We start from the raw sequence: 27949 nt of genomic DNA, 5'->3' as shown, positions 1-27949 counted from the left end.
CATAGGGGCCATTACAAGGGAAAGAAGCATTACTGTACTCTAAGTCCCGATTCATTTGTTTATTCAAAATGTATGCTTTTGTGATGGTTTGATAGATGTTTTATCCTTTTAACGGTTGTGACTTTCTTACTTCCTGCTATTTGAGCGCAGCAGTAATTCTCTATTTCCTTGTTTTTACCAGATTTTTGACCCACACCACAGCCTCCGGGGATATTAAAGACCCAACATTCCAGCTGTCAGATGGTTCCCACACCATTTAAAGACTGGTATTCACTCAATTCAATTATTATCCCTCCAGCAGTGGTCTTGTAGAAAGATTTCGATTTAGGTTCAGATGTAGTAAACATCTCCTCTCTTTCAGTTTGTTATAGAGGTTCCTGTGTACGTGAAAGAGCTTAAACAGAGCGCTTCAGACCGAGGGGGAATACAGTATGAGAAGACTGGTGTGATTTTTTTTAACATTTAACATTTCTAGTAGTAGAAATAAAATAAAATTATGAACCGGAAAATGAGCATATGTCTCCTTTAATATCCTTATAAGTAATCTACTTAAAGTGTGCTGTTTTTGATGTACTAACGATGTATTTAATATGATATAACATTCGTGAAAATACTATTTTGAGCCACCATTTAAGATGCACTTACATATAATTCAGTACACATATAATACACTATATTCCAACTATTTAGGGCCCGAGCAGTGAAACTGCGAGGACCCTATTGTAATTGTAATGATTATTATTATTATTATTATTTTCCTTTGTCCGTCATGATCGCATTTTTCACTGCCTGAACATACCCCAAAAGTCACCAAACTTGGAATATAGATCAGACCTGGCGAAAAATTTTAGAATCTGTTGTCGTTGTGAATGTCCACCACTAGGTGGCGCTACAATCAAGGAAAGTGTGTTTTGCCTAATAACTCCCACATACTTTGTCGTACATTCAAAAACCTTATGTCCACGCATTCAGTGAATCTTGCTGAATCTCCTGATATAGGCCAGGCCCATTTTTGCCTGGCGTTTTTTTTCACTAGCTCGCGAAATGTCGCAAACCTACTTTTTCGAACTCCTCCCAGGCAATTTCACCAATTTGCTCCAAACTTTGCACACAACATCTGTGGACCCTCCTGACAAAAAGTTATCAAAAGAATTTTGATATTCCAAAAAATACTCAAGTTATTAAATAACAAGTTCCTGCAGATTTCGTTCCAAACAGGAAGTGTTGCATATCTCCACATTGGTTTGTCCAAATGACGTCAAACTCAGGATCCTACTTCCTCATGAGGCCCTAAGGCTCTGTGCTAAATTTTGGTTGATGACCACTAGGTGGCGCTCTTTAAATTGAACTATTTTATATCTCGACATCGGTTGGTCGGATTAACACAAAACTTGGTACACTCATTGCCACTGCCCTCCTGAGGACAGCTGACAAAGGGGTGACCGATCTGACACTAGGTGGCGCTTTGGTGGCAGTTTCTTTTTATATTTGGCACTGTGCCCACACCATAACACTTATGGATATGAAATTGACAGGGGTGGTATAGACCGACCCCTGTAACTCACACACCAAAAATGACCAGCAGGTGGCGCTATCATCAACACAAACCGTTTTTGCCTAATAACTCCCACATACTTTGTCGCACATTCAAAAACCTTACATCCACGCGTTCAGTGAATCTTGCTGAATCTCCTGATATAGGCCACGCCCATTTGCGCCTAGCGTTTTTTTTCGCTAGCTCGCGAAATGTCGCAAACCTACTTTTTCGAACTCCTCCCAGGCACTTTCACCGATTTTCACCAAACTTTGCACACAGCATCAGTGGACCCTTCTGGCAAAAAGTTATTAAAAGAATTTTGATACGCCAAAGAATACTCAAGTTATTAAATAACAACTTCCTGTGGATTCGGGTCAAAACAGGAAGTGTTGCATATCTCCACATTGGTGTGTCCAAATGACATGAAACTCAGGACACTACTTCCCCATGAGCCCCTAAGGCTCTGTGCAAAATCTTGGCCCATGACCACTAGGTGGCGCTATTTAAATTGAAGTATTTTATATCTCGACATCGGTTGGTCGGATTAACACGAAACTTGGTACACTGATTGCCAATGGCCTCCTGGAAAGCTGACGAAGGTGTTACCGATCTGACACTAGGTGGCGCTCTGGTGGCAGTTTCATTTTATAATTGGCACTGTGCCCACACCATAACACTTATGGATATGAAACTGATTGGGGTGGTATAGACCGGCCCCTGTAACTCACACACCAAATATCACCAGCAGGTGGCGCTATTATCAACACAAAACCACTTTTTGGCTATCAATTAAGACATGCCCGCACAATAACGGGGCAATGGGTCCGGGTAAGGAGCACGCCCCGACAGCAGCACGGCCCGACCCGCGTGGCCTGCGAGGGCCCGTTCATCGCTGCTTGCAGCTTTAATTTAAATTATATTTTGAGAGCTATTCAATCATTACAAATTCAAACAAAAATACTTATAATGTCTTTTCAACACATTTTAATTGAATTATAAATAAATGTCGTATTTGATAACAGTAATCTCTTGAAAAATCGATTCTTTCCTGGAGGGTTTACTGGGGAAACAACTGGGTGATACTTCTGGTGCTCAGTGGAAATAGCGTAAATAACAAAGTATCATAATAGCAATAATGACAGTGTTAGTGTTCACTGAAGAAAAGTCGCTAACCTAGATCTTCATGCATGAATGATACACAGTACCAAGTGCGACTCCGGTTAAGACTGGACACGCCGGAAGATTCAGTGGAGGCCCTCACAATTCTCTGTTTTCTCTGAGTGTTCAGGCAAAGTCCACCACTGTAACAGTATTATCTTCACAAACGCAGACGACACCCATCTGTATGCAAATTAAACCTAACAACTACTCACAGCTCTCCAGAGTACTCGCACACAAAAATGCCTTTTATATTTAATTGGCTGCAAATTAAATCCACCCAAATATTATATGTGAATGACTGGCCCGAATACATGTATGTCATGTACATTTTGGCGATAACTACCGCCAAGGACTTCTGTCGGGTTTCTCTAAGCCTTAACTCTCTTTTTTTAGTTTTAAGCAAAACATAATTGGACAAACATTTTGTCCGTAACAATGCCAAATATAGACTGTGACAGTGGATGAGCCTCTGAATATATGAGAAAACTAAGCTTGTTTTAGTCTTTAGGACCAAGTGAGGATTACTCTCCTATGGTATTACTTCTAACACATAAATTGTGCTTTATGCCCAGAACACTTCCATTATAATACTTCCTCTTATATTCATTTTTGGGATTTGATTATATTGATAAATCGTCCAAAAAACCCAGCCTATTGTTGTGGATAGTTGATCCGGTCTGATGCATGACTGAGAAATTAAGACACTACAGTTGTTGTTTTCCACAGCTTCAAGGTTAATTATTGGACTGCAGCTGAATTAAAAATTCATTCTTTTAACTAAATGATGAACAGTGAGTCAGAGAAGTAGTCAGCCAGCAGACGAAAAAGACTACTTGAGCTGCCTGTGAGGAGGAAGTGTTGTAGACAAGTCTAAATTGACTGTATGGACACACTAGAGGACCCGGGTGATCGTGAAGAGGAAGGACAATGCTTCAACGTTATTTGAATGCAAATGTGAAGCCGCCGTGACTGAAGCTGTATCAAGATCATCTAATTTAGATTCATATAAGACCCTGCTGTGTCTGGAGTTACAGACAGGTATTGAAGTAAACCCACTTAGAGAGGCGTCCTTTAAGTGAAACCTGCACAGCCATACGAAGAGGAGATACCTTTAATCTTATGACGTCCCCGCTGCGAGGCCGACTTTTGTTGTATGTCATCCATCCTCTTTGTCCCCTCATTTCCTGTCACCTCTCCACTGTCACTATCAAAATAAAGGCAAACACATCTGTGAAACAACAGTATGTGTACGGAAAATGAAAATGTCATTGGCACAATAATGTCAAAACCAGCTGCAACACCTAAATGTAATTGTTGATGATAACTGTTACTTTGGCGCACTGATAGTGGTCATGAAAATGAATTCAGATTGAGCCTATTGATGACGCATTTACCTCAAAAATCAAGGGACAAACGTCACTTTTAATGACAAAGAGCATCGGTATCACTAATTCTGGCCCTAGGAATGAAACCTCTATGAGTACGGTCCATCACAGAGAGCATCACGACTAGATTAATGTTACAATACTGCAGTAAGGTCATAAATAGCTGAAATAGCTAAAAACACAATAGCTGCCTGGCATTGAAAGAACAACCATACAAGACATCCATAAAACAACATCCATAAAAGAGCTGAAACCTTTAGAAACACTGCTACAGTTCTTTAATGACGGCAGAAGAAACTTTTTCTCGTGCTGACATTCACGTTTAAACAAGGTTACTTATCACTTACTGTGCGCTCAATCTTTGGGAAAATATCTATTCAAGGTTTCCTGGTTTTTCCTCATTACTCCACCATCTGTGTAGTTGCACCATGAGCGAAGTGGGCTTTTGCCAGCGATGCTACTTGACAGTAACTCGATTTCCAATGGCCACATGGTGTCTTGGTTTATAACAGTGGTAATCAAATTATGAGCCCAATTACCAGCCTGAGGAGCAACAGTTTGGAATGGGTCAGCTGCATCGCACTGCACTTTGAATGGTAAACTCTCATTTCTGTTGACCGTTATGTAAAATGTGACTTCAAGTGAGGTCTCTAATGATGATGAAACATTTGTCTAAACATCGTTTTCAGGCTCAGAGTCGAGTTTTACGCAGGGCACTCTCTGTTTAAGTGAAGTGGACACAACATTTAATGAAGGTGTGTGTGTGTGTGTGTCTGTCTGTATGTGTTGGCCCTGTGTCCGACTGGCAACCTAAAGGTGTGCCCCTGTTTCTCGTCCAATCTGTGCTGGAATAGACTCCAGCCATCTGCGACTCTTCACATGATGCACACACATAACTGATGGATGGGTGATGGTGTTCGTTTCACTCGGTGCTCATGAAATTGTTAGAAAGTAAATGCAACCATGTTACACAACCACTCGCAACTTATATTGTCGCAGGAAAGATGGACACCACATCTGCCTCCAGTGTTGAGTGTCACTTTATCATATCTCTGTTTCAGCTGTGACATCCCGGGTCCTCGTTGATCATAGAATCAAGAAACTTACCCTCAACAGTGGCATACCTTCATGTGTGAATGAGTTCTCCCAAAACAACAAATATGATCTTAAGGGAGTACCAGTGGCAGTCAGCACTCCGAACCTCTGTGGTCACGTGGTTAACTTTGTGAAACTGTCGCTTTGTTAGGTTTAGGCACCAATACTACTTGGTTAGGTAAAAAAGATCATAGTTAAGGTAAAAAAAAGAATGTTTGTCATGTAAAAGTTGAATTATGCACAGTGCATGACTGAAGTTAAAGTGTAAATACACAATTTTCCTTCGGGCCCGTGTCCACATAGCATTTTCTTTAAGGCAGAAAAGTGCTCAGGAGTGGTGAGATGAAGCGTTTGTGCGCTGAAAGAAAAAAAATGCTAGGTTGACACAGGCCCTTATTCCTCCCTCTCCTAGCATTTCCCTGTGGTATTACCGTCGTCTCATAGACAGCTTCAGCAACATGGATACTGTCCAAAGCAAAAAACAACCGCAAGAATCCCACTTTGACTTACGTAGAAAGAATGCCAAGCTTTGTTGTCTATTTTACTCTAAATTGAACCATACTTCACAAAATGAACATCATGCTGTATTAAAGAAGACTTGAAAGAGATTGAGACCATAAACTCATCCGGAAACTGTGTGCTGAGTTAATAAATCAGGTGAGAAGTAGGATTGTTTTCTCATTAGCGTACATACAATAAAACATCTTATTGAAACCAGTGGACTCGCCCCCTGCTGGCCAGAAATAATGCAGGTTTACAGCACTTTAACCACTTTTGAGACCCAGAAGCTTCGTCTGTAATCATACAGTCGATGGTAAGAAATAGTCTCAAAGAGAAGACGACATGTGTCCGACTGGAAATTGTTCCATAAACTCCTTGAAAGTCTTGTTAGTTTTTACAGACAGGGATGTAAACTTAAACAAGGTCACACAACTTCTATTTCATTTATTTTTTTATCTCTCATCAACAAGGGAGAAAGCTTGCCTTGATAATTGTGTATTGTTTGGACGCGCAGGGAACAGCCTGAGGACCTTAACATGCACAGTATGAGGATCTACTCCTACCACCAGCCAGATGTAGTGAGCAGCATCATCAAGGGAATCCTGGTGCTTACTGATCCTGACAACCTAGCCAGAGCATGCTGACTACTCCTCTGGGTGACATACGCCCTGAATCTCAATTAAACCTTCCCAAACTTCGAAAGTCTTTCTTAAACTTTTTTTTGTGGGACTTGATACACTCCACCTAACAACTTTCAAGGTTGCTCTAGCCTTGAGAGTCAAACATGGCTGTCGGTATTTGCACTTGTGAAAGGCTGTTTTGTTGTACGGTTCGAGAATGTTACACATTTTTTCGGAGCCTGATGAGAGCCTTAGGAGAGCCACTACTGGGGTCAGAAGTTTTGGTATGTCAATAGCTTTTTATAACCTTCAGACATTTTATCACTTTAGCAATACTGAAAGTACACCAAAGCTGAAGTACTTTACAATTCATTGCCACTGACAGAATTTTTGTACATGGGAACATTTATTTGGTAATATGTTAACCGATTATTTAATTATTTAATTTAAAACAGGTCAAAATAAATAAGATTGAGGACATGAGGCTCTTTCCTGCACATGTCATGCAGTTGCAGGTGTAGTTCATTTCTGGAAAATGATATCTTCAATCTTATCTGACAACCTGCTGTCCAGATTTAAAATAAAATGCCTCCTCATTCTCCATTATCTTTATTTGATAGTAATGAGAGTTTGATAGTATATGTAGAGATGTTGGCAGCAAACAATCAACTACTTTTTAGTTAACAAAATACCCAAAAGGCTTAAATAGGCTCGATCTTTTTAAATAAACAAATGGCCAGGGATGAGCAGGCAGACAAAGGATCAGTCTGATATATTATGAGATAGGAACAAATATTTTTAATTGTAGGCTTAGTCATATGACACACAATAGACCTACACCTTCTATAATGCTGCCTATAATGACAGGACAAGATAAAAACCTCTTTCTCTATGCCTTTTCATGTTAGTCCACAGAACAATGTGGGTGTGTTCTTAAGAAAAACAACAATAAACGCTTCACTTCGGTCGGTAACGCGCATTGTGACATGTTACATGACATAACTGTAGTAATACATTGCTGAAATATTACTAGTAACGCGTTATATTTTTTTATTACACGTTATCACTAGAATAAATGCATTACTGTAACGCGTTACTTTTGCGTTACCCCAAACACTGTCGATTGCTGTCTGGATGTTGAGAGATTTTCTACACGTACAGCAAATATTCATTGTTATTCATTCAAATACTGAGTTCATCCAAATTAAAATGAATGTTGCAACATTTTTTCCACAGTGCAGATTATTTGATTCTCGCTTATGTTTGCAATATTCCTCAGTTTGACATCAAATCTTTCATTTAATCATTTAATTTGCACTGTCTCCTTCTGTATCTGGTCTGCAGACGCGCTCTCGCTCAGGACGAAGCGCATCGAACACGCCTCGTTGTGAAGCGGTGAGACATCATCCCTCTGTTTGAGGATGTCGGTGAGGAAAGGACGCGTTTCCCTCTCTGCTCCTCAACCCGCCTCATCCGCCCGGCTCTCAGGCTCTCACAGCGCAGGTAATGCGCTCTCGGTGCCAAACGGGCTGCAGTGCGCACTGTTGCGCGGACGCTGTTCCTTCTTGAAGAGCGTGTATGAGTGGTTTATATTGTTTTAGTTGTGTGGATATGGCGGGGAACAAGAAGTATGTCTTTCAACAAACTTCCGTGGAGGCAGAAACAATGAGAGGAATCTGAAAATCTCACTCTGGATATGAAGGTGAGGGATCTTCGATGTGATTTAGATTTTATGATTCGGACCTTTTTCAGTGCGCAAACATCAGTTTCTTCACCAAATGCTTGTATATCGCTGTAATAATTTATTTTTCTTATAAAATAATCACTCAGTGATTACCAACTGCGTTTTAACTCCCAAAGCACTTTTATGGCGTAACCAGCCATGAAATACCAGAATTAATTAGACTGGGATATTCCCATAGTAATTTTCAGTCAAGAAGCAGGCTGTCATTCATCTTTACTCCTGACAATCCGGTTTGTGTCGTGAGGAGACAAATAAAAAGATGATTTTTAATAATGATAATTATAAGATGCAGTTGCAGGAGAAAACTGTAGCTGTGGTTCACGTGTTTCATATCTTCTTAAGGGGAAAATCCACCCTAGAAATGATCATATAAGCTGGAAAACAGAGCAGGTTGATTTGAGTTTTTGGGTGACTGACACTATAATCTCATATAACTTAGTTTTATTTGAAGATAGATTTGGATTTAGAAAATGTGTCCATGCTGCATCAAAATCCCCACAGCTGCTGTCAGAGGGTATCTGAGAAACAGCTCCAGGATTCAGGCTCCTGAAGGCACCATCACACATGCAGTGTGTCTCTGTGATTAAAGAGGACAAATCAAAGATGTGCTGTACAATATTAGTCGTGTGACATGTTTTTAATTCTGGTTAGAGTGCTCGAATGTAACTTAACACATTAACTTAACAAAATTGAGGTACTTGGGTTAGGGTTAGGGTTTTGAAATGTTTCGTGTTAAAACAAAACCTCACCCGACTCTCCCATCGCCATGGGGGTGACTAAATAATGACTGAATTTTCTTTTTTGGGTGAACTTATCCTTTAACTGAAGGAAATGTTCCCTTGAAATCTCCACATAGTTCAGAAATAATACTTCCATCGAGTCACAGCCGTCTGATGCCACAATTTCCACCAATTTCAATTATTTTTGGAGAAATACGGTAAACATTTTGCCATACTGTTGCCTGTAAACTAATTAAAAATCAGAAACATAATTGACTTTGTCTGGGTCACAACATGTGCTTCTTACAGAGTGACTTATGGGGACTGTCGGCCATGGATACAGCAGATCAACTGAACACGACTCAAATGGAAGAACTGAAATCTTCCAACTGCTGCGTGACTGCAGACACAATGCATGACGAGAACTTGCTGAAGCTGGATGACAGCACGAAGCTGGTCGGAGTTCAAGTCGTTCTCATCCTCGCCTACAGCACCATCATACTGTTTGGAGTCACTGGGAACTCCCTGGTGATATATGTCGTCTACAAGTTTAAAAACCTACGAACTGTCACCAATTTCTTTATCGTAAACTTGGCTGTGGCGGACCTGCTGGTGAACATGCTGTGCTTGCCTTTCACTCTTGTCAACACTCTGTACGGCGAGTGGAAGTTCGGCCAGGTGTTGTGCTTCATGCTGCCCTGCGCTCAAGGCATAGCAGTTCACGTGTCCACCATCACCATGAACGTCATCGCGCTGGACCGCCACAGGAGCATCGTCTACCACATGGAGACCAAGATGTCCAAAGACATGTGCACTGTGGTCATTGCCATCACGTGGGCCGTCAGCGCCCTGTTGGCCAGCCCTCTTGCCATCTTCAGGGAGTATGGGACGTTCGATATTTCGCCGGACACGTCTATTCAGGTGTGTACGGAGAAGTGGCCGGGAAGCAGCATGAACGGAAGCATCTACAGTATCTCAGCGTTTCTGGTTCAATATGGTTTACCGCTGGTTATCATATCCGTCGCCTACATTCGCATCTGGAATAAGCTGAAGAAGACTTGCGGAGGTCGAAATGACCGTCACCAGCGCAGGAAGAAGACCACTAAGATGCTGCTGACCATGGTGGTGGTCTTCGCCGTCAGCTGGTTGCCTTTCTACGCCTTCCAGCTGGCTGTCGACATCGACAGCACCGTGTTGTACATGGAGGACTTTAAGCTGCTTTATACCGTGTTTCACATCATGGCGATGTGCTCGACGTTTGTCAATCCCATCCTGTACGGGTGGATGAACAACAACTACAGGACGGCCTTTCTGTCAGTGTGTAAGTGTTACCAGCCCTCCAGTCTGAGGCTGGGATGCTCCGAAGGCAGAGAGACACAAAAAGTTCAAGACAGGGCTTGTACGGATTGCAAATCAACAAATGTCTAAGTGGCACAGTCGGTTCACTAAAGAACGTTTGAGGAAATGTGAAGTTTGTATTTGGTTTTGTGTTGAATTCTCCAATCAAGGGATGATGAAAAATGTCAACTAGATAACCATCACTAACAGTTCAACAAAGGTGGGACATACTAGCTCTCATTTCAATCAATAATGGGAGTCAAACTATGATAGATGTTTTCAGTCTGTTAGTCTTGATCTATTACATGATCTGACTCTGAAACTTGAGCACAGATGGGTCAATCTTTGGAGCGCTGGTCATTTTTTGTCTTTCACTTTTATTCAGACTGATTTTCCTTCTAAAGTCTCTCTGAACATTGTTCTCTTGCAGCCCAGTCGCCAGAATAAAATACTGGGAGGTAACGTTTCTGCAAACCACTGATACATTCACATTTATGTGTATTGTGCATAGACCAACATTTGTAAGTGTGAAACCACTAGGTATTTTTAAGGAGACCTCGGGAACCGGAATCCAGGCTTTGCATCCAGTCTGTCGCTAGGTTTAGGTGACAAAAGCACTGTGGTTAAGGTTAGGGAAAGATATTTTTAGTTTGTGAAAACAGTCACGACATTTAAATCTGTAGGATTCAGTTTGGTTAAGGTAGGGAAAGACTGATTAGCTCTTGAAATAGTGATAGACAGAAATCTTCCATTTTAAAGTTGAGTGTCATCACAGAAATTGACAATTCATGCCAATGTACACGATTCCTATCCATTTCGTCACTAATTAACAAACTGCTTATTCTGGCATACAGCCTGCCTTACCTTATGGGTGAAGTTGCGCTGGTTTTCAAATTGAACTTTTTGCATTTAGTACGTACTGCAGCTGCCCTGACAAAGTACGTACTGTTGCATGCAGTGTGCATACAGGACCTTTGTCTTTCCGCACCTTAAACTTCGAAGGATAACAAAAAGGAACATTCAATCATTATCTACTCACCCTCATGCTGATGGAAAATTCATGATGATTTCTGGAGCTTCGCAGCAAAACAGCATTGCAGCATTCTCTTAAATAACTGAAGTAGATGGGGACTTGTTTTTTGCTTGTGCACCCGCGTGAGATTTCAGCTTTAAAAGGTATAAATAATGTCTTTTGAAAGTGTGCAATTTCAAGGCCTCTGCAGACTTGGATCACAATGGATGAGCTGTATGGAGCTCTTACATTCTCACTTCATTGTCTCCCTTCTGAAACCTCTTTCACATCTTGAGAATTGAAACTACAATGCCATTGTAGAAAATGAAAAATTATCACATAAAGCCAAACTTTTGAAATTCAACGTCATTTTATATCCTTATTGTGCTTCTCTTCTCGTAACTACTGTATCAAGCTATCATGTAATTAAAGTTTAATTCTGGATCACAGCTGTAAAAGATAATCAAAACACCAAAAACAGGACGAAGAACCAGCCAATAAAGTGCAAATCACGATACAAACCAGAAGAATGATGATTTGTGCATACACATATATCACTTTAAATGAAACTCTCACGTATCTTCTCAAACTGTAGAAATGTGAGTCACTACTTTCTACTCTGTACATACATGAAGATGTGTGCAGGAATATCTGTATACAATGATGCAGTCAGTAATGACCTTGCAGCATCATTTTAAGTTTCTGAGTACCTACTATATTTATAATAGGTAACACAGAGGCACATAGTCCGAACAGCTAGACCTTGACATCAATTGAGAACATGTGACAATCAAATACCTTGAGCTTGAACAATTCAGCTCAATCTATCAACCATTAAATCTTCCACAAAATGGTAATGAAGATACTTGACCTCCCTGTGTATGTCAAGAGCCTCTTCACTTGAGTTTAGTTTTGGAGACAGTCATTTTCCATCATTTGACATGATCATTCATTGTTGCGCTGCAGGGAAAAAGTATAAGAAAATCATCTTTCAACATAAAATGATTAAAGTAACAAAATATAATTGTATCCTGTCGCTTTAAATTAGAGCCTGAACAACACTTGATTTTTGGGGCCAATGCTGATACCAATATTGGGGAGTAAAAACTTCCAAGATCAACGTATCGGCCGATATATGTACACATATTCTTTGCATTATTAAACAGTTGTGAAATAGAAATGTAATAGAGGCAGGATGTTTGCAGTTTTATCAGTAAACGTGTCTAAAATGGCATCAGTGCACTGAAACAGTAAACTTCAGAGTTTTATATCGGCCGCGTATTGGACAACGTATACACTGATACTGATATACCTGTAATAGGGCAATATCAGCCAACCGATATATCCTGATATACTGCCACCACCAGTGGTATCATTTGAAGTCATAACCAAATCGGCAGAATAGATATTGGCAATGCAAACCACAGATTTGTTGAAATTTGACATTTCATTCTGTTGCAACTTCTCCGTTCTTAAGGTTTAATTTTGTATTTTATGCTGTGTCTATGCTCTGGTTAGGTTTGGCCACAAAAAACACTTGGTTAGGGTTTGGAAAACATCACGTTTTGGCGTAAAATACCACAAACACTGCTGGAGATGTCCCAGGTTCTCCTTAAAAGTATACAATGGTGTGACGCTTACTAATGTTGAAACACAGCCTTCTCCCATGTAGCTCCACCACCATCCTCTCCAACCTCAATGATATGTACAAATGTGAATGGATGAGTAATTTGCAGAAATGTTAGCTGCCAGTTTTATTAGATAAAATACTGTATATCTGCTGTAAACGTAACAAGGCAGTTTGTTTTTATACTTGTGTTGTTGCTTTTTTCTAGATCAATCACATCAGCTGGAAAATGAAGTGATAATTGGAGCTTTTGTATATATCTGCCAATATTAATGTGTCATCAGTGTTGAGGAACTGTATCTAATTAAATGTTCTTTAAGTTAAATGTACTGCTGCTGTTAACAATCAGGAATTTATCAAAGGATGAAGGAGCTTAATTTAATCAAGCCAGTCAGGGTCCACGTACATGTACAGTAATAGAGGCATGAGTGCCTTGAATTCTTATATGTATATTTTCACATGTGGTTAGTGACATTATACAGTGTATATCCTGTTATGCTAATAGTGAAATTAATGCATCCAAACGATGCATTGCAATCAGTGCAATTAGTAGAGCGCTTTCAAATGAAACTGAATTTTAAATAGGCAGCTACACCAACTTCAGCTAAATATAAGCTGTCTTTAGAGCTTCAGCTTACTAGTGTGCATCTTTTATATACTACAGGCTTATTAAAGGATAAGTTCACCCAAAAAAAGAAAATTCAGTCAATATCTACTCACCCCCATGTTTTGTAATACACAACACATTTCTGGAGCTTCACAGCAAAACAATGATGCAGCATTCTCAAGGAGACGGGCGGGGGAAATGGCTCCATACAGCTCGTCCGGCGTAATCCAAGTCTCCAGAAGCCCTGAGATACCTAACTGATTTGAAAAGATGTTATTTACACCCTTTTGAAAGCTGAAATTGTACCGCACCTTGTCTGAAGTGGGTGCACAAGCTCAGGATGTAAATAACATCTTTTCAAATCAATTTGGGATCTCGGGACTTGTGGAGACTTGGATCACACCGTACAAGCTGTATGGAGCAATTTTATGTTTTGTTTATTTATGTCCAAATCTACTTTAACTGTTGAGGAGAATCCTGTGACGCTGTTTTGCTGTGAAGCTCCAGAAATGCTTTGTGGACTACTGTGGGGGTGACTTGTTTTTGCGTGAATTTATCCTTTAAGTGCTTCTGGCTAACATGCTAGTAAACTTATGACAAAACAATGAGTCAATGAACAGATAACTAATCATTTCTGAGTGAAACTGTCAAACATCGATTGTCTCCTGACGATAAAATGAAGCTAATCACTGACAAAATAATCTACAGCTTAACTGAGGCAGTGTGAATCTCTTTGACATACTAGAAGTTGGATTGTCTTCACAAACCTTGTGTTCGTTCTGGCTGTTGAAAATGATTTTAAATGAACTGTCGGGATTCAGACATAAATGGACTCATGATGTGGCAGAGCCGCAGCGTTTTTGTGATGATTTCCAGTCCTTTCAGACACTGTTAATATACGACAAATGTTGCTCAATGGACATTGAATGGACACGTTGGTGGTGAAGTCTACTGCATGCTGGAATATGGAAATAAATATCTTATTTACATGAATTCACAGCACATGTCATGACATACACGTACATACCACCAATTACCCTTTACATTGTGTGTTTCAGCTTTGACGTTTATGGGGTCAGTGTGATCGGGTCTAGTCCGAGCTACAGTCGAAGCGGGATGCAGATGTTTATGTGCATGTTTGCATTACGGGCTCAGAGGGAAACTGAAATAGTTCCTCCTCCTCCCCGGCTTGTCTTTGTTTGAGGCGAGCCTCCTAATTACCACTATTTGCTTTTACAATGATTACACCGGTGCTCAGGTTCTGAAGAGCCCTTCCTGTTGACCAGGTCCTCACTGATTTTACTCTGTGCATACGTGAGGGGCCGAGCGACTGGGGCATTAGCTCCACATGTCCATTTTTAGTAACCTATTCATGGTGTGTCCAGCTCCAAATCAATAATTGTTTCTTTAACTGTCTGATGTTATTGAGCAGCTGCCACATAGTGTTCCCCTCAGGAGGAGGAGGCATGCTAATCAGATAAATGAACAATAGCTTTGAAACTAATTAAATTCCTCCTTGCTCTCGTCTTTTGGCTTTCATAAGAAAAAGCACTTACGTCACTCCCCCATGTCTCTCCCTCTTGGCCTTGCATCCATGTGTATTAATATTTGATTAATGACATTTTCTCAGTGGACTTAGCATCGATTTTTTTCAATTAATTGTACTTCTACAGTGAAATGTTTCAGTGGAGCCGGCAGTGAAACACAGCGTGACAGCATATTCATCAGAGATGGTTCACTTCAAGTACGAAGAGTCTTCTTGGAGATGGTGGCTCACATGGCTTTATTTAGCCAGTTGAGTCTGTTTAAGTGGGATGAAGTTACTCTACATGATGTTTCAAAGGGTACGCTAATGCTGGGAAGATGAGTTATATTAATCAGGTGTTCAATTAGAAGAATTATCGTGACTTCATTAGGTAAAACTGCACATCATGTCAGTGCAGTTACATTTTTTTGGACAGATGGACATAAAATAGGACATTTTAAATCTAAATTAATTTTTGGAAATAAACCCTGCTGAACAATCTGTCACACACACACACACACAACCCTGACATAGTATTGCCTTTGAAAATTGTTTTACTGAAGCTAAAAGGTTAGCAACAGTTCACACATCCAGCACACGTGGAACAACGCTAACAAAATAGTCATTATTTTCAGATTAAACTCAACATGCCTGGTACACACTGTAGGCATTTCTTAATCTCAACACATTCGACTCAATATTTTAATTTGACTACAATGTGTTCTGCTGTTGTGTGGCCGTCAAAGAGCTACAAAAATATGACACTTTAGCTCCCCCTGCTGTCTTTACAGCAGCAGGAGTCACTTCTCTCAATATACAGTACAGTGTGTGCAGGACTGAAGCAGAGATGTGAGCTACTTGAAGCACGTGGAGTTTTGAAGGTTTATTAACCAGTTAAAGGCTGACATTTAATAACCCAGTATAATCACATCATAAAGATTGTGTTTCTGACTGTTTCAACATTGTGTTACACATGTACTGACCTGATGCAATTTTTTATGACTGCACCAATTTTCAGGTTTTGTTGATTATTATGTGTAGTGTCAGTCTGTGTCAGTTTTAAAAACTCAACATGACTGAGTAATGATGGCGTGCTTCATCCTCAGCGTACTCATACTCAAAAAACAGAAAATGGCTCCATGCAGCTCACCTGGCTTTATCCATGTCTACAGAAGCCCCTAGACCCCAAACTGATTGAGCGGTTGAGCTTGTGCACACACTTCAGATTGGGTGCACGCTAATGCTTTTAGCTCAGCAGCTACAGTTAATATTTTTGTTTTAAAAAAGGGTGCAATCTTGGACTACAATTGACAACAAACGGAAACCAGAACGCTTCTGATACAAAGTCCTTGTCCCTTGCCTGTAGATTCTGCATTCACATGCAGATATCTGTTTACAGAGATTATCCAGGATCAAAGTGGTGCCCCAACCAACCCACACATGGAAATGTCAGAAGTGAAAACAACCTCCATCGTTATCATTTTTAAAAATGTTTTCTTTAATGTGCTTTCAAGGACAAATGTCTAAACTAATGGAGACAGTAGAACAGCCACTGGTAAACATTTGCTCTCCCTCCCTTTTCTTTTATATGTGTGCAAACATTATATATACAGAGTTATTCTGCTTTTGGCCGAGACTATATTTCAACAGATGCGGCTTCTCATCTCTAGACTTAACATGCAGATGACATCTTACAGTATGAGCAGAGGTCTTTATTGGAAAGACATCAAATTTTGAGAAAGGGGCAAGATGGAAATGGCAAATCAAGCGAGTTTAATAATCACTGTGGCCGGGCTCTTCAAACAACCAGACACTTCAATTATCACCTGCCAAATGTTCCAATGCAGAGGTGATTTACTGAGTCAAAACATCAGGAGAAAGTGTATCATTAATCAAATATTATTGCACACAGACAACACATCAAAGTGCAGATAAACACAGATGTAGGACGTAGAGTGTTGGCCAAAGTGTGTCCGTTCATGTGTTTGTGTTTGTGTGCGTACTCATAAGAGGGGAGGCTACGGAGAAGGAAAAGTTGTGATGAGGTCGTGTCCCTCCGGTGGTCTCATTCTAGCGCGAGCGTGAGTCTCACAGTACAGCTGCCCCTCCACAAAGAAATAACCCTTCTGTTTGAGGTTGACGTCACAGTCGGAGCACACGAAGCAACCAGGGTGACGATATTTGTCTCGTGCCTTCACCACCGTCCCGCTGCAGCACAAAAGACAGAGAGGGAGATGTCATAAGCAAAGAATGGAGTGTGATGTGAAACGGACAAGATAATTGAATAGTATAGTAAAGTCAGCAAAGGCAATTTTGAAAGACTCTCCTCATGTGTAATTTTTTGATTTACACTTCCTGTCTTTGTCTTCTTCCCGCCTGTTTTCTGTGTTCACCTGTGTTTCATTTGTTAATTAGTCCCAGTGTATCTAACATTAAGGGGCTGTTTACATGACAATGGTTGTCGAGCATCCCAAATGCCTTTTAGCTAAACTGTAACACAACTCGTCCTATGAAGCATCTGCAACTGGTGTATTCAGTTACTTGATAACACATAAAACATAAATATGTATCATATTTAATGACATACATGTTATTGCATCAGATGATTACAGTGGGTTATTAAGCATGTATTAGCTATAAATACACATGTACAAATGATAGATTGTGAGCACACATTATTATATATGATTGGACTCATTGGAAAAATGTAAAGCTCTTCATCAGGATTTGAAAAATAGGCACAAAATGAGCACAAAGGAACAGTGGTTTTCTTTTTCTTTCCAAACAAACAAACAAACAAACAAACAAAATGAGTTCTATATTGTTCAGCAATGTTGTGTAAAGGCAGACCTTCAATGAAAATGCCTTTATGAAGCTTGTTCAGCTTGTGTATGTTCAGAGAAAGGGCTGCTGATTAGTTTCTCTATGAGCTATAGGTTGTGGCGTCACTGCAGTGGTCTGTATTGTTCCCGTTCTCCGCCCTTTGTATTGTATTGATTTGTTAAGGCTCTGAATGCGAATAACAGATGATTTTTTTTTTCTACTTTTTACTTACACAATCCCATTCCCACACTTGTCGCAGACGGGCAGTTTCTGCAGGTTTCCTGTGGGTGGAGTGGGTTTGGTCGTGGGGGCTTTTACTGTCCTGGTCACAATGGGACGAGTGCCTGCCCACACGGGAGAGAGAGACCAGTCAACAAAACAACCTTGTACTTATACATGACTGGAGGCCGCAAATAAAAACAAAACACTCGAGATGTGAGGCATGGACACTTATTATTGTGTAGCTCGCATCAAGTCAGTTGATGACGTAAAACATGAAATGTACTGTCTCTGTAGTGTTTTTAATTGAATATATATACTTTTTTAGAATCACAGTTGTATAAATACCCCGCGATGCAACTAAATCCTACACATCGGACCTTTAAAACATCTACAGTATGTCTACAGCGAGGCATTCTGTCTTTTTTAGCAGACGGTAAATATATTCCACTGTAGCAGTAATCTTTTCAACCTGTGAGATGTTTTTGTGTTGTGGAGGAAATCGTTTGTGAAGGAGGAAGAGCTCACCATCACTGTCAATAAACTCCTGCAGGGCTTTGAACGAGCCAGACTGTCGAGGAGCTTGAGGCTCCTCCTGGTCTCTCTGTAACATCTGGTACACGTCAGAATCCTCAATGCTGGTCAAAGTCCTGGGGCTGAGCACACACAGACATACAGTACAATACCTGGTCAGGACGCAAACACAAAGTGCACACTCTACTTTCTATGATGGTCTGTACGATAGTGACAAATTAAACTTCTTTCTCCCAGATGGCTAGAAGTTACGGTGGCCCTGCGGGTCAGAACACAACATTTTAGAAATCACAACATTTTGGAAAAACAAAATGTTGTGATTTCTGAAAGGTCTTCTTTTGTGAATTGTTGTGTGTTTTTAAAAGAAGTTGTAAAGTTTTGTGAATTGATGTGTTTTGTGAAAAGCTGTGTGTCTGAATTGTTGTTCTGTGTTGTAAAATGTTGTTGAGTTTTCTGAATTGTTGTGAATTGTTTTTATGTTTTGTGAAAAGCTTTTGTGTTTTGTGAAATGTTGTGCTTCGTTAGAAGTTGTGTTTTCTGAATTGTTGTGTTGTAAAATGTTGTGTTTTGTTAAAAGTTGTGATTTGTTAAAAGTTGTGAATTGTGAAATGTGGTTTCTGAGTTATCGTTGTTTTTTGTGAACTAATGCTGTGTTTTCTGATATGTAGTTGTGTTTCTGAATTGTTGTTGTGATTCCTGAAATGTTGTTATGTTTCCTGAAATGTTGTTATGTTTCCTGAAATGTTGTTATGTTTCCTGAAATGTTGTTATGTTTCCTGAAGTGTTGTGTTTTGTGGGTGCGGCTACAAACTGAAGCAGATCGGTTGAGAGCAAGCCAGCCGGAGATTACAGAGTTAGAGCATGGTGAGTCGATGCTTAAAGGAGAAAGAGGTTTGGATGCCGAATGTGTGATTAGCGAGAACATTCATCAGCCGAAGCGTGCAGAGAAACACGAGAAAGGAAATCATGTTCTATTATATTATAATAGAAAACCTAATGTTCTGGTTATGGTGGCTTTGGATACATTACAATGAAATCTACATCTCTATTTTCCATGTAAGAGTAGTCAGTTGACATGACTTTGGCTTGATACGATATATGTCTTATTCAGAAGTCGTGGTTAAGCCATGGAAAGATGAATTCCTGTGGGCTGTGGTAATATATTCTCAGCGTGACACACCATATATCAGGTAGCCTAATGAGAGCCACATGAACGAAGGCTAACATGCTGCAGCACATCTGCGGCTGTATTTAGCTGCTCTACTTCATCTGACGGGACTGGGCAGTTTGGGAGGTGAGTCATGTAAAGAGCAGGTTGATGACAGTAAATGTAACAGCAAAGCAGACAGAAATCATGTTGCTATATTTGTAGCCCTGTGATGCTGTAATGATTATTACACCAGAAAATACAACATGGATGGATGAAAATGGACTCTTTGCTAATCTTAGAGCCTTTTAGCAGGGGGGACAAACATTTGGCTTGAGGTTGGCGCCAGAGAAAAGGCTATTATTATTAAAACAAATGGTTATTTAATCAGTTAGTTCGTTGATAAATTATTCTAAACTCAGTTCAGCTTTTTTTCCCAGAGCTTTTGACTGGAAAAAGCCGGTTAGTGATCTTAATTTCTCGCCACTGTCGTGCTTAAACTGGAGATAGAGTTAGAACCGTCACCTCTCAGGCTTTTGGTGAACCAGGCCTCGGATCTGTCCTTCCATGGCGTCCTGGATGTTGCCGGACGAGTAGAGGCCTATAGGAGTGTTGTAGGCTGCACTGACCACCTGCCGCTTCTCATCGAGGTTCGCCGCCGCGATGAACGGCTGAGCTTTCCGGTTGTGAGCGGTGCCAATAGGTTTAAATTCCTGTAGGGGAGAACAAGAAAGTGAGGACACTGTTGAGGGAAAACGTGAAGCCATTTCTCACACAAGGCACACAAACCTGCTGCTCGGCTTCCAGGTTGATTTTAAACGGGTGAGCTCTGCCCTCATCGACAACATTTGGGGACCACAGTCTCGGTTCATTCCTGGGAATTAAAAACAGATCCTGGTCAGAAGGTCACAGAGTAAATGATGAACTGACTGTTGTCAATGAGTGTGTGTGAGTTTTACCATAATCTCAACCTATAAAACCTCATAAATAGGGTTTAAACTTCCTGTCACACCATAGGATACATTAAAAATCAAATTGAGCCACAATCACAACCCGTACCAGATTTTACACAGTAAAAGCAACAACAGCACCATGTGTAACCACAACAATGGCCTTTAAACTTAATTTACAACTGAATGAACAGCTGCCTGACACAAAAATGGAACAATATAATCTTCACAAACACTAATTATTGCCAGGCTAATGGATTTAATTTCATTATATGTGCAGGTGTTGCCTTTACTGGGTCCACCACCTGTTCCTGTGCATGTTTTTTTGTTTCAGCGTATAACCTTTCGATAGTAAGACAGAGCTGACTGATGGACTCTTTTATCTTGTTCTGAGCTTCACAGTGCATCATGTCTGAGGCGGGGACTCCCTCGATGGCCAGGATGACGTCACCGGGACACAAGCTGGCCGTGGAGGCCTTACTGCCGGGGGTGATCTGAAGGGGGAGAAGAAGAAAGAATACATTTTTATTTTTATTTTATTATTTGGAATAATGGTATTCATTCCCTCGAGTAGAGTTTCAGAGGTGTGCCCAGGAGGACCAAAGATATTTAAAGCCAGGCTCGTAGTGGTTCAGCACCTTTCTTAAACACAGTGGACACAAAAAGTTCTTCCTAAGACCGTTTGTTTTCATCTTGAGAAAGCAGAGGCACGGATTATTTCAAGGAAAAAAGGAAGAGAATGAGAGCAGAGCAGCCTTCTCTCTTGACTTGCTTATTCGCTGCCCTCCACTTTTTTCATTACTGAATATGAATCCCTTGTAAATAAATCCATAAATAACAACAAATAAATATTTTCTATGTAATAACTTTGGAGTTCCAACCAAACACACAAATATGCTTTGCTCGAAATCAACTGATGTCTCTGATCATCGGGGGTCATGAGAAGTTCGGGACCTGAAAACAGAAAAGGTTAAAAAAAAATCCTGATTCAGCACATCATGAAGGTGAAGGTAAATAAGTCTGTTGTTTTAGACAGTAGGGCCCAAAAGTTGCAACTGAAGAAGACAGTTGTTATGTCCTGCTTTCATTCTATTAAAGTTGCACTATGTAGTTTTTATGCATAAACAAACTAAATAAACAAACTCTTTGTTTTCATGACTGAATAAACAAACTGACCTGAAAGGACAACACAGTTTCAGACTGTTTTACTTTGTTTATATGTGGCGGACCCTGCCACCTTTCTAGCTTCAAACAGTGTTCTGGGGACCTTATTTTCTTCTGAGAACAGCTTGTTTATTCACTTATGGAAAAAAATAAATAGTTTGTATTATTACTTCATTAAAAATGCAATATGAAAGAATTGGCCACCTGTCAAAATCATACTCATAACAAATAAGGGGCAACATATGACCACAGTAACAACTATTTGCTGCTTACTGAAGCTGTTAGCTGGGGAGCTAGCTGTTCAGACTGGGAGCTCAGGGACCAGAGTGTTAGTTGTTTACACCCCTCGACCAGGAGCTTTGAGTAGCTTTGGACCTGGCCAGGCCGGAGCTAGCTGGTTAGCACGCTAATCTTAGTAGATAGCTCTTCAACACAATATGTAGAATTCAGTTCATTTTTTAACTTTTGCTTACATATTGCCCCTTTAATATTGTAAATATTAAAATCCTGGGTTTGAATTTCCTCTCCAAAACTACATACTGCCCCTTTTAGAGGTTCACTACTATAGTGAAAGAATAAGATAATATACTGACATAATAGTAAGTTATTTCACAAAACCCCCAGACTTTCACTTTCTGTCTCTCCGTAAAGCTTTTCTCAGCAGCCCAGTGTTTACAGGTGGGGCAGCCTTGTGAAATGCTTTGGTCTGTTCTCCATCACCCGCACTTCATCTCCTAACACAGAAACTCAACTGCATGCCCCCTCGTTCATGCTCCCCTGCTGGGATCACAGCTTTATATAATCATTTCCATTCTCTTAAGTCTCATCTGGCCTAAATACTCCTGTAAAATACAGAAGTTCACAGACTCCACTGAGAAGCCCAACTATTCAATCAAACTCAAATCAGAGACGATTGAAGCCATTCATGACTTGAATCTACAATTTTTTTTCCCACCACACGCACTCTGTAAAACACTAACTGCTCTCTGAGATGCAGCCGGAGGGCTGCCGTTACAGAAAGGCCTTGCCCTGGTCGGTATGCATGCGTGCAAACCGCCCGTCTCTTGTCATGGAGATAAAATAAACATGTGCTGCTTCCCACTAAGTGACAGCATCCAGATGGAATATGTATTCTGCCGGCCAGGAAGTGATCAAGATTAATAAGAAGTCCCCAAGAGGGTCACGGAGAAGATCTCAGGAGGCAGCTTCAAACCCGACCGAACATTCCCACTTACACTACACAGGCCGTGACCTATGCTCAGCCATATTACATTACGAGACATAGCAAACTTAGCTACACTGGGATGTTACATTGAAACTTGAATGAGGTCATCTGCCTATAAATAACCGTGGATGAAAGTGCTGAGGGGATGTCTCATGCTGCCAGAGAGGGAGCAGTAATTTACAGCAGAGCGTTTGTTGGACTGCTGCTGTCTGTCTGTGTTTTACTGCTCTGAAGTGTGTTACCTGAATCCGAGCACAACTATGCTTTTTATTGGATTCCTTTGTTTCAGCTGTCACGTCAAACGTTTGTCTTTATCTTTCTGTCTGTGTTTTCTTTTGTGCTTTATTCCTTCTGTCCTTCCAACTTTCCTTTTCTCCTCTTTTCACCTTTTCGGTTTCCTCCAGCCTTTGTTTATACCTTACGTCTTTCCCTTTATCCTTCCTCCCTTTTCTTCTTAAACAGATCTGCAAGCATGGAAATCCCCAAGAACAAAACTAAATTCTTCTATTCTCAACTGTGAGAAAATAATACTTGTGTTAGTTTTATAATTATTGATTATTGAGAACCATTCGGTCATACCTTGCCTACATACTTTTATGGAAGTAAAAAAAAAATCCAAAGTAAGAATGGATGATGTAAGGAAAGAGAGAATCCAGTCATGACATTAAGCAACCTACTAACAGCTGCTCTCTTGTCAATGTGTTCATATTAACAATGGATCAGATTATCTATATCACCTCAGCTCCACAAGAGAGTTTCAGCATCTTTAAGCTCATCGTTTTGTTTTTTAGATCCAGTTACTTTTCTTACTTGCTACACTGTCATTTAGTTTTCTTTCATGTCACAGCAGGCAACAAACAAAACTTTTGCCAGAGACCAATTAAAAGATGAATTGTCAAAATTGAGGCAGCAGAGGCTGGGGTTGGGTACTAAACTTGGTACTTGGTACTACTGAGTACCAATTTACTGGCAAACACTATGCAAGCACTGTAACAGTGACGACAACGTAACAGACAATGACAGTGCTGCTTCTTCTACTTTGGATAAGACCGACGACATGAAGCAACGGCCTATTGTTTCCCTCTAATGTTCCTTTTGACAGTTATATATATTTTTATATATAGTCCAACACTGTGCTGATATTCCATCAGTTTCTACATTTTAGTCCGGCTATTATGGTTGAGTTAAGTGCACAGAGTAAAAACAGTTTGTACAACGGCTTCAAGGTCCTTTAACAGCTTCCTCTTTTGAAATGCTGGTGTTACACTCGATTTTGCATCGAATGTTAAATGTTTATTATTACAGAAAGAGTAAAGTATTGGAAAAAATAACTGTTTTGTACTGATAGATTCAAATGTCAAAGGTACCCAACCCTAGCAGAGGCTAAGATCTCCTTACCTAGTCTCATGTATGGGTCAAGCTCCAATAATGCTGGATCCTACGCTCCCCATAATGCAACTGAGTTGTGCCCTCCATTAGATCCTCCCTGCCCACAGCCCAATCGCCAGGATGAAATGTTAGCAGTTAACGTTTCTGCAAACCCCGGATACCTCCAAATCTGTAGGTGTCATAGGCCACGTACCATATTAACATTTCTAAAAAAATGAGGTCATATCATGTACATATTACATATTCATGACCGGACCTCTATATTGGGACATGGAGGGGATGGTGGAGGAATTAAGCAAGAAGGCTGCCAGGCCAGTAACCACAGTTTGAGACTGTTTAGAGATCTTCAATGAGGGACCACAGTGTTTCAAAATGTATAAACATGACATCACTGGATATTTTTAAGGAGACCTCAGGTCAATTTCCAGCTGTGTTTGTGATGACAAAAATAGTTTTTTTCAAGTGTTTTTTGTGCCTAAATATAACACACCATAAGCACAATGTTACTGCGACACAAAATTGAAAATTTAACCTAAAGAAACATAAAGGATCAACATTTTGGGTTGCTGCTTGTTAAATGCACATGCTGAGAAAATCACGATGACTTTCTCAGACTGAAATAGTTCCTCCAGAGCCACAGAAGACACTATACAGCTATTTTTACACTCTAAGCAGTACTCCCCATGACATGAAGCTCAAGTAAACTGATGTGTAGATTCGGCAGAGTGCCCCTTTAAGGCTGCAGTCCTCTGAAGAAAAAGATGATAATCACTTGTGTTTACTTTCCTCGACCAGCTGGGAACACCGGTGGGACATAAAGAGGAGGATGTTCCTGACCAAACATGGCAGTGAAGGGAGACACTGGGCTCACTCCCTTAAATAAATCCTGAGGGTTCAAGTACAGAAACAATTCCTTTGAATCTCTCTCACAGTGTATTGGTGAGGTGTTTCGTCATGTATCTTCTCCTCCGATTTATTTTTACATGAATCACTCTCTTAGATTTTCTTACACGTGGCGTCTTGCGTTTCTGCTCGCATATTGTTCACACACCCTAATTCCTCTCCTTCCTCGCCCATCCAGTCCTCTCTCGTCACTGTTCTCATATGGGCCACTGAGTGTCCGCTAACACAACAGGTGTGAGGTTATTGGGCAGAGCCAGTGGTTTGGAAACCTAACTATGCTTTTAGTCAGTTGTAGTTCCTGAGGTCTTCCTCTAAATATAGACGCACATAACCCCAACAGAGCGGGATTACTGGGTCCCCTCACATCTGATCCCAGAGGATACAGCAGATAAAAGTCTGAATGCTGATGAAGACACCACTGTTCATATTCCAGCCCTATCCCAGCTGGCAATGTACGTTTCTGTGAACCATGTATATGCATACACAAAAAGTTTTATGTTGCAACTTTATGTACTAATAACATTGTGCTCATGGTCTGGTTGGGTTTAGGCACAAGAAACACTTGGGTAGGGTCAGAAAAACATCTTGTTTAGACTTAAAAAACCCTGCATTTGTCGCCTTAAACACAGCTGGAAATTGCCCTCATTAAAAATATCCAGTGGTGTCATGCTTACAAATATTGAAATGCAGTCTCGAACTACAGTAACTGGCCTTCGGCCTTCTCGCCTGTGACTCCAGCACCATCCCCTCCAACTCACGATATGACAGCCAGGTCATAAACATGCAATGCGAACATGATATGACATGTTTTGTAGAACAAAATGGTATGTAGCCTGTGGCACATACAAATGTGAACGTATCAGTGGTTCGCAGAAATGTTAACTGTTAATTTATCCCCGTGACTGGACTGGGCAGCCATGTTTATCGTTTATTATTGTTGTTAAGCAATGTTTTTATGATAGTAGATTGAGATTTATGTTTATGTGTCTGTATGTTATATTTCTTTGTATATCCTGACTTTTATATATATATATGTGTGTGTATATATATATATATATATGAAGATGGAGAGGCTTAGCTTAGCTTAGCATAAGCACACCAAAGGTAAACAGTTAGCCTGGCTCTGTCCATAGTTACCAGATCAGCACTTCTAAAGCTCACTAGTCTTAATCCATGTAAAAATCAAAGCGTAAAAAACAACTTGATGTTTGACAAAAGAGTTCAGAGGCTCCAGGATTGAGATATAAAATGTTACTTAGTGAGTTTAAAAGGCCGTGGTTGGCAGATTTTGCTCCCTTTGGACAGAACCAGGTGAGCTCTTTCCTCTTGCCTCCGGTCTTTGTGCTAAGCTAGGTTAGCTGGACGCTAGCACCAGCTTGCAACTCCCTTTAAATGGAGTAAATTCTTCTAAGTAACCTTCTGGTTATCTCATGATAACACGTGGTTCTGTTTGGATTGGATTGTGTTTGGTTGTACTTTGTGCAAACAGGAAATACCATGTTAATTCCAGGAAATTATAATTTTATCAACAGAATCTGATCTGAATCAGCAGCCATGACCTTCTCAATCTTCTTCTTTTTACCAAATGTCTGTCGAATGAATCCTTTGTTAATGCAGAGAATCTTTAACTTGAGTTACAACAACGATGACAAGCTGCATGATGCTGAGCGGTGACCTCACACTATGAACAGCTGCACTGTTAATATAGATGCATATAAAGTAACACTGTGCTCATCTTCTCCAATCGCAGACGGATTCATTCTTCCATGAGTTGACTCCTGACTCTGAATGTGTGGAACAAGTTTGTCCAGACATAAAAAGTGGATTTTTTCTTTTTTGTTTTTTCTTCATCAGGTTTTACTCAAACTGAACCAACAAACTCTTCGGGATTGTTTGGGAATAACGTCATAATCTCACTGTGCTCCTAAATTCCTTCGCCTGAAATCCACTCAATGAGACATTCGTGCTTGTGTTTGTGCACATGTCAGAGTACGATGTAAGCTGCTATTTGTATCTAAGCCTCTTACATTTGCTGTGGCACAGGTGCAAACCACATACCGCACTGAGTCCGGACAGACTCTTTCTAGAATGAACCCTCCTGGGAACACAAACACTGACTCTTCTGGACTGAGGACTCCTCTAAGGCCTTAAGATTATACATTTTGACTGATCAACGTTAGTCACAACCACAAGTAAAGTTTTTGTTCTGTGAAGTCATTAAAAAGATAAATGTCTCATCATCATCTGTTCTCATAATAGAGACATCCTATCACTTACTCACCCTGGAGATGGTCAGGGGTTGGTTGAAGTCCTTTCCTCCTGTCAGGCGAAACCCCCAGGGGGCTGGACCGTCCAGCACAACATTGAGTGGCATGACCCTTTAAAGTCTCCCCCCGCTGTTAGATAACAACAGGACAGACAGATAACTGCTGTACACTGCGGGGGACAAAGTTAAAGAGCAAAGGAGAATCGAAGTGATGGAGATTTTGAGCCATGTGGGAGGGTGCAGGGGGAGGAGAATGGACAGACACCACCCCAGGAGTGAAGCAATTGGTCAGATTTTTGGGAACTGGCTCCCACCGGCACTTGCTCGCCAGTTTTCCTATTTCTGCGGAGCACTTTCTCTTACTGTATTTATTTTCTCTCTTACTACTTCTCTCTCCAAAAACAGGCCAGTGTTTTTCCTCTTCAATCAGGTGCTCCCACTCAAATCACAGCCTGTGA

The 27949-nt window shown here is 40.5% G+C and overlaps 2 protein-coding genes across 2 annotated transcripts; one reads left to right on the top strand and one right to left on the bottom strand.

Moving 5' to 3' along the window:
• The first annotated feature begins 9083 nt into the window (after window positions 1–9083).
• On the top strand, window positions 9084–10190 carry npy2r (neuropeptide Y receptor Y2). Its single transcript, XM_073477235.1, has one exon. The coding sequence runs from the start codon at window positions 9096–9098 to the stop codon at window positions 10188–10190; it is 1095 nt and encodes a 364-aa protein (XP_073333336.1). The 5' UTR covers window positions 9084–9095.
• A 6155-nt stretch (window positions 10191–16345) lies between these two features.
• pdlim3b (PDZ and LIM domain 3b) lies at window positions 16346–27599 on the bottom strand. The gene is made up of 7 exons (XM_073466677.1): window positions 27507–27599; window positions 20887–21038; window positions 20384–20468; window positions 20120–20307; window positions 18442–18569; window positions 17927–18038; window positions 16346–17079 (listed from the first exon to the last, which is right to left on the bottom strand). Exons 1-7 carry the CDS (start codon window positions 27597–27599, stop codon window positions 16890–16892), a joined length of 948 nt encoding a protein of 315 aa, XP_073322778.1. The 3' UTR covers window positions 16346–16889.
• Between the last annotated feature and the right edge of the window lie 350 nt (window positions 27600–27949).

The sequence above is a fragment of the Pagrus major genome, chromosome 1, assembly GCF_040436345.1.
Source record: "Pagrus major chromosome 1, Pma_NU_1.0".
Lineage (NCBI taxonomy): Eukaryota > Metazoa > Chordata > Actinopteri > Spariformes > Sparidae > Pagrus > Pagrus major.
This window is presented reverse-complemented; position numbering and strand designations above follow the sequence as displayed.